This window comes from Galeopterus variegatus, unplaced genomic scaffold (genome assembly GCF_000696425.1).
Source record: "Galeopterus variegatus unplaced genomic scaffold, G_variegatus-3.0.2 Scaffold5369, whole genome shotgun sequence".
Taxonomy (NCBI): Eukaryota; Metazoa; Chordata; class Mammalia; order Dermoptera; family Cynocephalidae; genus Galeopterus; species Galeopterus variegatus.
The window spans coordinates 125,103-137,331 of NW_007731480.1; the positions used below are offsets into that span (position 1 = coordinate 125,103).

The 12,229-nt window shown below is 35.9% G+C and overlaps 1 protein-coding gene across 1 annotated transcript in view; it reads right to left on the reverse strand.

Annotated features, from left to right (window-relative positions):
• Nucleotides 1–209: 209 nt before the first annotated feature.
• The window catches only part of GXYLT1 (glucoside xylosyltransferase 1), a 28,257-nt gene continuing 16,237 nt past the window's right edge, over nucleotides 210–12,229 (reverse strand). Inside the window, exons 4-6 of the mRNA XM_008589314.1 lie at nucleotides 11,402–11,525; nucleotides 10,925–11,097; nucleotides 210–1,124 (exon numbers count right to left, since the gene is read on the reverse strand). Of these exons, the coding sequence (XP_008587536.1) occupies nucleotides 963–1,124; nucleotides 10,925–11,097; nucleotides 11,402–11,525 (459 nt within the window). The 3' untranslated portion in view covers nucleotides 210–962. The remainder of the gene's footprint in view (nucleotides 1,125–10,924; nucleotides 11,098–11,401; nucleotides 11,526–12,229) is intronic.

Consider the following 12,229-nt stretch of genomic DNA (forward strand, 5'->3'; position numbering starts at 1 on the left):
AATTTATTTGCTTCCAGAATGCCCAGTAAAGCTGAAAATTTTCATTTAAAGTGATAAAAAAAAAAAAAAAAATCCCCAAAGATTTGTTTAACAATCTTATACCTAAGTTTTGGTAAGACAGTTTAACACTCACAAAACGAAAACACTACATTGCTTCCAGAATGCCCAGTAAAGCTGAAAATTTTCATTTAAAGTGATAAAAAAAAAAAAAATCCCCAAAGATTTGTTTAACAATCTTATACCTAAGTTTTGGTAAGACAGTTTAACACTCACAAAACGAAAACACTACTTTTTTTTTTCTCTCTCTCCCCTCTCCTCACTCTCACAAACATATACACAGACTAAAACCCGAAACTATTTTTCCTCTCTTTTTATATAGCTCGATTTTTAACATGCAGCTTACAATCTAAAAATATTTTAAACATGATTGTCACAAAAATATTTTAAAACAGAGATGAAATGTATAAAGGCACACATAGATTGTCAATGTTTACATCACATTTCTTTAGAAACAGAACCTTTTCTGCTCCTGTAAACAACTTTTTTCTCACACATTTAAAGTGAGGTTAGTGCTCACATAAAATTATTGCTATACTCACAGTGTGAGTGTTTCCACTGTGTATGAGGTACATTTTCTCCATCCATACACCCTACCATTCTTACTCATTTGAGAGTAACAGTCAACAGAAGTCTGCAGGCTACAACCATTTGATAATGTTTTCATCAATACTGGAATGACAGCAAGTAACATTACAAAACATCAAAGATCAAAAATGTCTTCTTGTTGGAGATCGAGGTTATTCTTCATTATATAAATATACTACTCATTTAACTTCCTCAGGAAAAAAATTATTCTGGAGATGAATAATTCCTTCCTGAATACTTCATCCAAGACTATTCCTTCACACTTATCCTCTTATACTTTGTTGTTTTCATCCACTTGATTTATCAATCATCAAGAATCACCTTTCCTTTGGTGGTCTGTCATAACGGTCTCTTATGCTTTTTGTTAGTTGTTTGACAAATATTTTGTAACTCTTCCCACAGTATGTATGCACTGTCTTTTGTAGTTCCAGTTCTAAAGGTTTTAATAAGGAATGGATACTGTCATCTTCAAAAGAACACTAGAGAAAGAAAATAAAAAGGTAAAGATACACATATAAATTTAATTATTTTCCAAACAACTTCTCCTTAATATTAACAACCTCCATTTAATGTCTCTCAAAAAGTATTTGCTCAAATATTTTCAATGAATTAAATAGAACTATGATCTCACATTAGAGAAGGGTGACAGTCATGGTAAATCTATGGAGAATCAGGGAAAGCTTTTCAGAGAAGGGGTAATGGGGGCAGCGCATTCCAAGCCAAGGGAAGAACATGTTCAAGGGTTGAGAAGACCCAGAGATACTGGTGTAAGAAAACGTACAAAAGCTCTGCAGGTACCTAGGAGAAACTAATAAAAACTGAACTAGTTTTTTTTAAAAGGGCCTTACCATGCACCCCACCCCCACCCCACCTTCCAAAATCACTCTGGTAATACCATTGAGGCTGAACTGGAAAGGAATGAGATAGAGACATGGGGTGGGAGGAATGCAGCATTTCCCAAAAAACCCTAACTGCACACAAGGATCCCAAGGATAAATACATCTGAGAAATGCTAAATATTGTACTCTCTTCATGGGGATTGAGATTGGCACATGAAAAAGTCTAAAAAGTAAAACAGAAACATCTGTTACATGTTGCTAAGCCCAGTTCCAAAATATATTTTTGACCAGAGTCTTTTTTTACTATAAAATATATTAATATCCCAAGGAATATATTTTGGAAAATACTGTAGTAGTAGTTGAGTGGAAATAATTTGTGATATTAGTATTTTCAACCAGGTATATTTTGTGATTTAGTATTTTTCAAGTAGATATATTTTCAATTAGAAAGATAGATGGGGCTTGAAAATAGAACATTTTACATAAAAGTCTGAAGTCAATAAAAAAATGCAAAATTACAAGGAAATACAGAACCTGAAGTCCCTTAAGGCTGCAAGTGTCCTGAAGTTATCCCTGAGGTTCACTAGTGTGCTGAGGGAGAAGAAATGAAAGCACCAACCCAAGCACAATTAGTGTGAGTCTGTATGAAAAATCTAAGGAGAACAGGATGAACTTAGATTCTTATTTATAATAAGGATTTTATCAGTGTAGAGATGCAAAGAGATTATAAATCCTGGTATCTCTTGAGCAAGAAAATTGTGACCACTGACCACATGAATCACTCCTCAAGTAATTTTTAAAAATCAATCACAATACTGAAGATAAAGATCGAAAATTATTTTGAAGATAAAAAAAGGAGGGGAAGCTTAAGCTAGGAACAATGTAATGAAAGTAGCAGTAGGACATAGAGTGCTTCCTACATTCTAGATGCGATTCAAATAGCTTTTAGGTATTAATGCATTTTGAGCCTCACAATAACTTTATAATAGGTAATATTATTATCTCCATTTTACCATGAAACAGCTAAGGCAGGAAGAGAGAATTCCCACAGTTACAAATCTAGTAAATGGCTTAACCAGGATTCTGCCCCAGTAGCCTAGCTCCAAAAGTCTAAGCACTTCACCACCCCACAGCACTGCTTATCCAAATAAGCAAATGAAACCATCCTAAGGCAGTTTCAAAAATCCTGTTGGATGAAGCTCAATGAAAAGTGGAAAACTGGGGAAAGTGCTGTACTGTATATAGACATGTCTAAATTTGTTTGGGGTTAAAAGTGGCAGCCAGGTTGAAAAAGGTAAACTTCATCAAGTGATACTGTCAACGAACATTTCAACATGTACAAAACACATGCTTGAACAACTGGTTGAGAGGTGGATAATAACAGGAAGCCCAAATTCTGATCTTTTCTGACTATACAATGACAATAAAATGAAAACACTGTAAAGGCATTTAAGATTTCGAGGAAGACTGCTGATTCCCAGGACTACACAGTACTTGAGATTCCATTCATTCATTTTCCTATGATTTAAATCCCAGTGCCTGCGGTTAAAAAATTTTTCTTCTTCACTAAGGGGGGAAAAAAGGCCTTTTGGTGAAAATTTTCTAAAATAAAAGCTGTGTCTCAAGAATTAGACTTCTTTCAGCCCACCACATGTCACAAACAATTTGACCTTTCAGGGAGAAGATGATAAAGTACCAAAACTTCCACTATATAAATATAACCTAAAGACACTACATTCTGCCATTCACATAATCTGCAGCGTCCAGAACTGTGCAGAACCTAACCTGCATCTGGGTGTCCCTTTCCACATATGCCCTAACCTGACCCCAGGCTTCTTTCCCTACTGTCTGCTGCGCCTGACGCGTCCTCACCTTTCCTTCTCTGCCTTGTACTCATCCTTACAGCTCAATTCAAATGTCAGCTTCTCTGAGAAGCTTTTACCAACACAATTAATCATTCCCTCTTTTTCACTGGCAAGTACCCAGTACACAAATTTTTAGGAAGGTCATGCTTTCTACATATGACTGTCAGTTGAAAGGCAGGAAACAAATAGTGAGACTATCATGACCACAATTAGGCAATCTGAGGCACTTTCAAAGAACTGAACATGTTTGAAAAGTATAGCAGAATGGCAGTTCAATCCAAGAAATCCTGAGTGTCGACTACATACAAAGAGGTACTGTGGGAAGGAAAACATTCAAGACTCTCCTTTGCAGAGATAGTTATGCAAATATAAGCAGGGTGTGAAGTAAACTAAAGTCAACACAGAAACACCAAGAACTATAATAATTCAGAATGAAATACATGAAGCAGAAAGCACCTTATAGAGCCATAAAATGTTTTATTCCCATTTTGAATTTGCAATTTTTAAACTCAATATTTTCATTTACTCAACAACTAATATTTAACAAGAATGTATGGACTGTAAAAATTGATTTCCTGGCAGATTTTAAAGATAGCTCACATCCTTTATAATTCATACTGTTCATTGCATTCCATGGTTATAACTAAGCTTCTGTCTGAAACTTGCATAAATACCCTGGGCCTAATGCAATTCTTTAAAAAATTACACTTCTCACTGAATTATATATAAGGGAAGATTAAAAACACTAACCAAGAGCACCATAAAAGACTGATTAAGTTTAAGTTGAAAAATGGATAGATATAAGCTGTAGTTAACACAGACCCAAAACAAACACAAAAAATCTTTAATTCAGTATTTGAAATCATTTTAAAAATAAGATTTATTTTTTAAAAATCAAGTGTAATTAATCAACTTAACACTATTACTCAGATTTTTAAAGGTACATATTTATAAACCAAAGAAAGATCAAATAAAACTAGAGAAATTTAATTCTTTTAACAATAGATCTTTCTAAACGCTCAAAGGAAATAAAGAAATCACATTTTTATAGGAATGCATTTCTTTTCTATCCTGCAAAGTCTCAAAATCCCAAAAGTACTTTTCTTCATTTTCACCACCTTCTGACAACCCATAATAAAGCATTATTAAAATACAGTATTAATTTCTGAAGGCGTACAAGGCCTGCTACATTAAAATGAACATCAACACAATTTTATAATTCTTCAGTGACTGTATTCTTATCATGATAAACTGATTTTTTAAGAAAACTTATCTATCAAGTTTATGGGACAAAAAACTTAGCAAATAATACACTAAAACTAGCCTTCAATGCTATTAGTACTTTGTCTACCAAGTTTAAGAAACACTGATTTCAGGGAGAAAACTTCAGGTTCCTTATCACAGCGATCACCCCCGTAACATAGCATACCAAGTCCATGTCCATCTTCATCCCAGCCTCTGCCTACCTTCATCCATCACTACAGTCAGGCTGAATAGCTCAACACATAACCTCTCCATGAATCTTTTTTTCTAAACCTTCTACTCAGGCAGTTCTTGGCCTAGACTACCCCGCTCATCTGGCAAACTCTTACTCTTCAGAGCCTACTTCAAATACCTTCTCTTCAATGAGGCCTTCCCTGGCCCTTCAAGGAAAAACTGTTTCATTCTTTCACTGTTCTAAGTAAAGTTTGTCACTATCAATTATGATTAAGTGTTTTTATTCTATCAGTGAGGCTACACTAGACCAGAGGTTTTCAGTCATTAGCAAATAATGAGAACGTAGCAAATAGGGGTCTCATCAGCTCTTCTCCTGACCCCCACCCTGAAACTAAACTACTACTCCTACTATTTATATATGTTTTGTTTTCACAACCACATAAGATTAAGCACAGTCTGGCACAGCAGATAACACATCTGTGTGAGAGGTGAGTTGTCGCATAGACTTCTCCCTAGGTAGCAGTGAATTAGCTGACATGGATAATGATACAGCTCATTAAGTAACAGCATAAATCCAAGCCTCCTTTGGATCTGCCCCAACTGTTGGTGCCTAACATATTTACAGAGACCTGGTTCATGCATCCATCTAGAGGTATATGAAGTATAATCATCTCCCCTCGTCAATCCACCTTAATTACGAAAAGGGGGACTGTAAGAACGGGAAGAAAAGAGAGAACAGATATCTGGGGAAAGAGTAGGACATGGAGCAGAATAATTTTTTTAAAAAACTCATTATAAAGCAAATGCTTAAAAGAGAAAACCCCATTTACAAAAGTACAAAAAAGATAAAAAAGCATAAACTTAGGATATGTTCAAAACCTATAAAGAAGACTATAAAACATTCCTGGAAAAACAGCCCTTATTCTTGGTTAGAATGTCTCAACATCATCATGTCAGCAGTTCCTCAGTTATATATGAAGTTAATATGCTCCCAATAAAAATACCAACAAGCTTTTTTATATAGTTAAACAAGTCGATACTTGTGGGAAAATAAATACGTAATAGCTAGGAAAACCCTGAAAAGCACACGCCATGAAGAGGGAGTAGCCTTACTAGATAATAAACCTAGAACAAAGGCCTTATAATTAAAATAGTGTAAAGTTAGTGCACAGACAGACTGACCAATGGAACAAAATAGAAAATCCAGAAATTATAAATGGAATTTCAGTATATGATAAAGTCAGTTTCTCAGATCTTTGGATTAAATATAGACTTTTAAATAATGGTGCTGAAACAAGAGGATAACCGTTCGTAAAAGTATCAAATAATATCCATTCCTCACCCAATACAAAAGAGTAAATTACAAACCAAGCAAAGTCTGAATGTAATAAATGAAACATTATTTGAGTGAATTCTATAACCTGTTCTATAACTTGAGTGCACCTAGAAAAAAAGCTTTCTAATTATGACTTTAAAAAAAAAGACTTGGTAAACTTGATTACAAAGAATTCTATAACCTGTTCTATAACTTGAGTGCACCTAGAAAAAAAGCTTTCTAATTATGACTTAAAAAAAAAAGACTTGGTAAACTTGATTACAAAGCAATTTTTTTTTTTTTTGTCTTTTTGTCTTTTTGTCTTTTTCCGTGTCCGGCAACGGATCGCAACCCTCAGTGTTGCCCCCGCACCGGACCGGGGACTGGCAACGGGATTGCAACCCTCGGTGTTGCTCCCGCGCCTCGCTCAGCCAGTGAGCGGGAACCGGTCTGTATGTGGGATCCGAATCCTCGGGCGGGAGCGCCGCCGCGCTTCCCAAGCAGCGCACTTATCCAGTGTGCCACCGGGCCGGCCCTACAAAGCAATTTTTAAACAAACTCTGAAAGGCATAAAATGCCATAAGCAAAGTCAAACTGAAAGAAAATCACAGTATATATCACAGATAAAGGACTAATATCCCTAATATTATAGAGGGGAAAGAAAGTCAAAACTCACCCATAGTAATGGTTGCACAACTCTGTAAATATGCTAACAACCATTGATTTATAATTTGAAATAGGTGAACTTTGTGGTGTATAAGCTATGTCTCAATAAAGTGTTTTTTAAAAACCTACAGAAGAATAGATTTTAAAAAACTTGTAAGAAAATCACTCCCCAAAAAGATATAAAAATGGTTTTTATATATTTAAAAGAGAAACGCAAATTATAAGAGAAATGCAAATTAAAAACACACAAAGATTCTATTTTTCACCCATCAGAATGACAAAATTTTAAAAGCTTGATAATACACTCTGTTGATGAGCATGTGGGGAACAGGCTGTCTCATCAATTGTTGGCAGGAATGCAAAAAATTCCGATGAAAGGAAATTAGGCAATATCTTCTATTCAATTATCCCACTTCCAGGAATTTCACCTCCCAACAATACAAATATACACAGGGCAAGACTATGCATTGCTGCTTTATTTATAATTCAAAATATTGGATAGGATCCCTAAACTGGCCAGCTGCCAAAAATAAAAAAAATAAAAAATAAAGGATCAGAAAGATATCTATACAATGCATGGATTTCCAGAATTTTTTAAATGAAAAAAAGCAAAGAACAAATGAATATATACAGTATCCTACCTTTTGTGTAAGAAAAATGAAATTATAAAACACATATGAGCTGCTCATCTTACAAAAAGAAACACATAAAGGACAAACCAGAAAATAATGAAGTTGGTAACCTATGGGATTGGGGGGTTAGGGGTTTGGAGAGTTGGAGTGGAAGGGATAGGGGAAGAAGTAGTAATATCTGAGTAAATCCATACACAGTTCGGACTTTTTGAAGTATAGTAATATTCCACATACCAAAAAACTAAAATTATATCAACAGGGATAAAAAAAGAAAATCTTAAAACTAAAAGTGTACTAAAACAAATGGACCCAATCGTATTTCAAATGAATAAAATAACCACACTAAAATGGAGGAAAAAAAGACTGTAAAGAATACTGTGCTCAACATCATGCCCTTTGTTTCAAAACACACCCACACACAACACAGGTGCATGTATTTTCTGTAGTCATGTATGTAGATATTTGAGTGAATGTAAAAAATAAATTAAAAAATAAAATAAAATACATTCAAAAGTTCCAACAAAGGAGAAAAAAACAGAACTAATCCTAGTACCTTCTGAACACAGTATGAAGTGAGTACACACCCTTGTCTAGCGACAGGGAAGAGGAAGAGGGAGGACTGGAAACAAATCCTGAACGCTCTTTAGTAGGTTGGTTTTTTAGACAGAGGGGAGTGGAGGTAATAGTAGTAAATGGAGCATTCCTGAAATGATCTTAAATGTATTGTAGGAGTAAGTAAATGTGGAAATGTCTTAATGTTAAGTGTCAGGATTTTAAATGTACAAGAAGGGAGATAAAACATAGTTGGAGAAGGCAAGGAGAGCCACTCAGGAATAGGCTGGAATTAGAGGCATCAGTGTGAACACATGATTTCACGTGTGTGTGTGTGTGTGCGTGCACACGTGCGTGTTTACATTTCTTAGCTCTATCCCTGAAAGGGCTTAGAAGTAAANTACCAAAAAACTAAAATTATATCAACAGGGATAAAAAAAGAAAATCTTAAAACTAAAAGTGTACTAAAACAAATGGACCCAATCGTATTTCAAATGAATAAAATAACCACACTAAAATGGAGGAAAAAAAGACTGAGCATGTGGGGAACAGGCTGTCTCATCAATTGTTGGCAGGAATGCAAAAAATTCCGATGAAAGGAAATTAGGCAATATCTTCTATTCAATTATCCCACTTCCAGGAATTTCACCTCCCAACAATACAAATATACACAGGGCAAGACTATGCATTGCTGCTTTATTTATAATTCAAAATATTGGATAGGATCCCTAAACTGGCCAGCTGCCAAAAATAAAAAAAATAAAAAATAAAGGATCAGAAAGATATCTATACAATGCATGGATTTCCAGAATTTTTTAAATGAAAAAAAGCAAAGAACAAATGAATATATACAGTATCCTACCTTTTGTGTAAGAAAAATGAAATTATAAAACACATATGAGCTGCTCATCTTACAAAAAGAAACACATAAAGGACAAACCAGAAAATAATGAAGTTGGTAACCTATGGGATTGGGGGGTTAGGGGTTTGGAGAGTTGGAGTGGAAGGGATAGGGGAAGAAGTAGTAATATCTGAGTAAATCCATACACAGTTCGGACTTTTTGAAGTATAGTAATATTCCACATACCAAAAAACTAAAATTATATCAACAGGGATAAAAAAAGAAAATCTTAAAACTAAAAGTGCACTAAAACAAATGGACCCAATCGTATTTCAAATGAATAAAATAACCACACTAAAATGGAGGAAAAAAAGAATGTAAAGAATACTGTGCTCAACATCATGCCCTTTGTTTCAAAACACACCCACACACAACACAGGTGCATGTATTTTCTGTAGTCATGTATGTAGATATTTGAGTGAATGTAAAAAATAAATTAAAAAATAAAATAAAATACATTCAAAAGTTCCAACAAAGGAGAAAAAAACAGAACTAATCCTAGTACCTTCTGAACACAGTATGAAGTGAGTACACACCCTTGTCTAGCGACAGGGAAGAGGAAGAGGGAGGACTGGAAACAAATCCTGAACGCTCTTTAGTAGGTTGGTTTTTTAGACAGAGGGGAGTGGAGGTAATAGTAGTAAATGGAGCATTCCTGAAATGATCTTAAATGTATTGTAGGAGTAAGTAAATGTGGAAATGTCTTAATGTTAAGTGTCAGGATTTTAAATGTACAAGAAGGGAGATAAAACATAGTTGGAGAAGGCAAGGAGAGCCACTCAGGAATAGGCTGGAATTAGAGGCATCAGTGTGAACACATGATTTCACGTGTGTGTGTGTGTAGAAGGGAGATAAAACATAGTTGGAGAAGGCAAGGAGAGCCACTCAGGAATAGGCTGGAATTGGAGGCATCAGTGTGAACACATGATTTCACGTGTGTGTGTGTGTGTGCGTGCGTGCACACGTGCGTGTTTACATTTCTTAGCTCTATCCCTGAAAGGGCTTAGAAGTAAAAACGCCTTTGTGGCAATAAACATGGCTAATATCCAGAGCCTACTAAAGGAAACCAGTACTCCTTTGAAAAATGGCAAATTTCAGAGTTAGGGCAGCAAAAATATAAGATAAATCTTATAGGTCAAAAGGGCATAAGAAGTACCAGTATCAACATAATAAGAAGGGAAGAATGTATTATAAATCACTGGGGATAAAAGTACCAAAGAGTTCACACTGATTAAATACAGATCAACAAATGAGCAAAAAGTGAGGACTCTTCATTACAGTAGGATGCCGAGTGTCAAATGGTATTATGCGGAAAGAGTGCTAGAGTTGAAAAATCATCACTTTGCAACTATCATAGTAAAGACTGGTTTGAGCAAGAACCAAAAATGGATGCTAAATCTAGCAGGAAAATTTTGATGAGAAACAGAGTATTTACATGATTTTAATGATTCTCCCCATAGACTCCTTACAAGAGGACAAATAACTACACTGCAGAGAAACTGAAAAACATTTTGACTGAGTGATCAAAATCATCACCACCAATGAGTGGCAGACAGACAAAGGTGACTGTAACTCCCCAAGAAGGACAAAAGAGCAGGAGTGTATATCCTGAACCTAATCATAAGGAAATATCAGACAAGCCAAAATGAAGAATATTCTAATTTTAAAAGGGTGAACGGGCTCTATTCCCCAAAAATGCCAGTGTCATAAAAGACAAAGACTGAGAAATTGTTCTAGATCAAAGAAAAGACACAGATGACAGATTAAAGTATTATATCATTATTAAATTTTCTGAGCCTGATATCTGTACTGTGGTTAATAAGAGAATGTCCTTATTCTTAGTAAAAACACACAAGTTCTTAGGAGTAAAAGAGCATGATGTATGTAACTTATAGTCAAATGGTTCTGAAAATACAATGTATAAAATAGAGAACCAATGACAAAGCAAACAGGGCAAAATGTTAATAACTGGCGAACATGAGTAAAGGAAATTCTTTGTACTGCTCTTGCAATCTCTCCCTAAGCTTGAAAGTATTTTTTTAAAAAAACATTTTTAAAAAGGCATATCTTACATTTCTCAGTGCTTCATAAACAGCTCTAAATGCTGGTTGCTTATCATCATGGTAAACACCTCTGTTCCCATGAAGAATAAAGATTCCTTCTTCTTCTGCTTCTTGGCAATTGCTTCCATATATACAATGATCCGGTCGATAATTCCATTGACACGGAAAAACATAAAGGCTTTCTATGTGAAGAAAGACCAAACAATGAAACAGATACTCCTAATTCCATAGAATTAACACTTTGCAGAAAGTTTAGTTTAAAAATACAGCTCTTAGAGGATAAAATTTTAAACAGTAAAAAATATGTTTGGCATTTAGATCTCTTCCAACTAAATCAACATTCAAGAAAAGTTTTACTGTCTTCAACATAATGATAACCATTAATATAAGCCAAAATCAAATAAATGTATTTCTTTCTTTTTGACTAAATACTGCCTTTTTTTTTTTTTTACAAATGCAAAGAATAAAAGGAATTTAAATGATTACCTGGATTATGAAAAAACATGATATTCAATAGATCTTGATCACCCCATGTGATGTTTAGTTTGTATTTTTTAAGCAATGGCATAAGTATATCTCCCCATCGTAGTCGTACAGTTGTCATATCATTCTGTTGATAAAAACATTAAAAAGATCCTCAGACTTCCAGGTTTAAAATGGCAGCATGACAATGGTTCCCCATTCTTTCCTTAGCAACCATTGCAGAGTCACAAGGAGAAACACAAATTTCTTTTGTTAGAAAACCAAGTGGCATGGGCCGGCCTGGTGGCGCACTGCTACAGTGCACCGCTTGGGAGTGTGGCGGCGCTCCTGCCGAGGGTTCGGATCCCACATACAGACCGGTTCCCGCTCACTGGCTGAGCGAGGTGCGGGTGCAACACCGAGGGTTGCAATCCCGTTGCCGGTCCTGGTCCGGTACGGGCGCGACACTGAGGGTTGCGATCCGTTGCCGGACACGAAAAAAGACAAAAAAAAAAGCAAATGCCACTTGGTTTTCTTTTTTTTTTTTTTCCTTTTTGTCTTTTTTCGTGTCCGGCAACGGATCTCAACCCTCAGTGTCGCGCCCGTACCGGACCGGGACCGGCAACGGGATTGCAACCCTCGGTGTTGCGCCCGCACCTCACTCAGCCAGTGAGCGGCCGGTCTGTATGTGGGATCCGAACCCTCGGCGGGAGCGCCGCTGCGCTCCCAAGTGGCGCACTGTAGCAGGGCGCCACCAGGCCGGCCCATGCCACTTGGTTTTCTAACAAAAGAAAGTTGCGTTTCTCCTTGTGACTCTGCAATGGTTGCTAAGGAAAGAATGGGGAACCATTG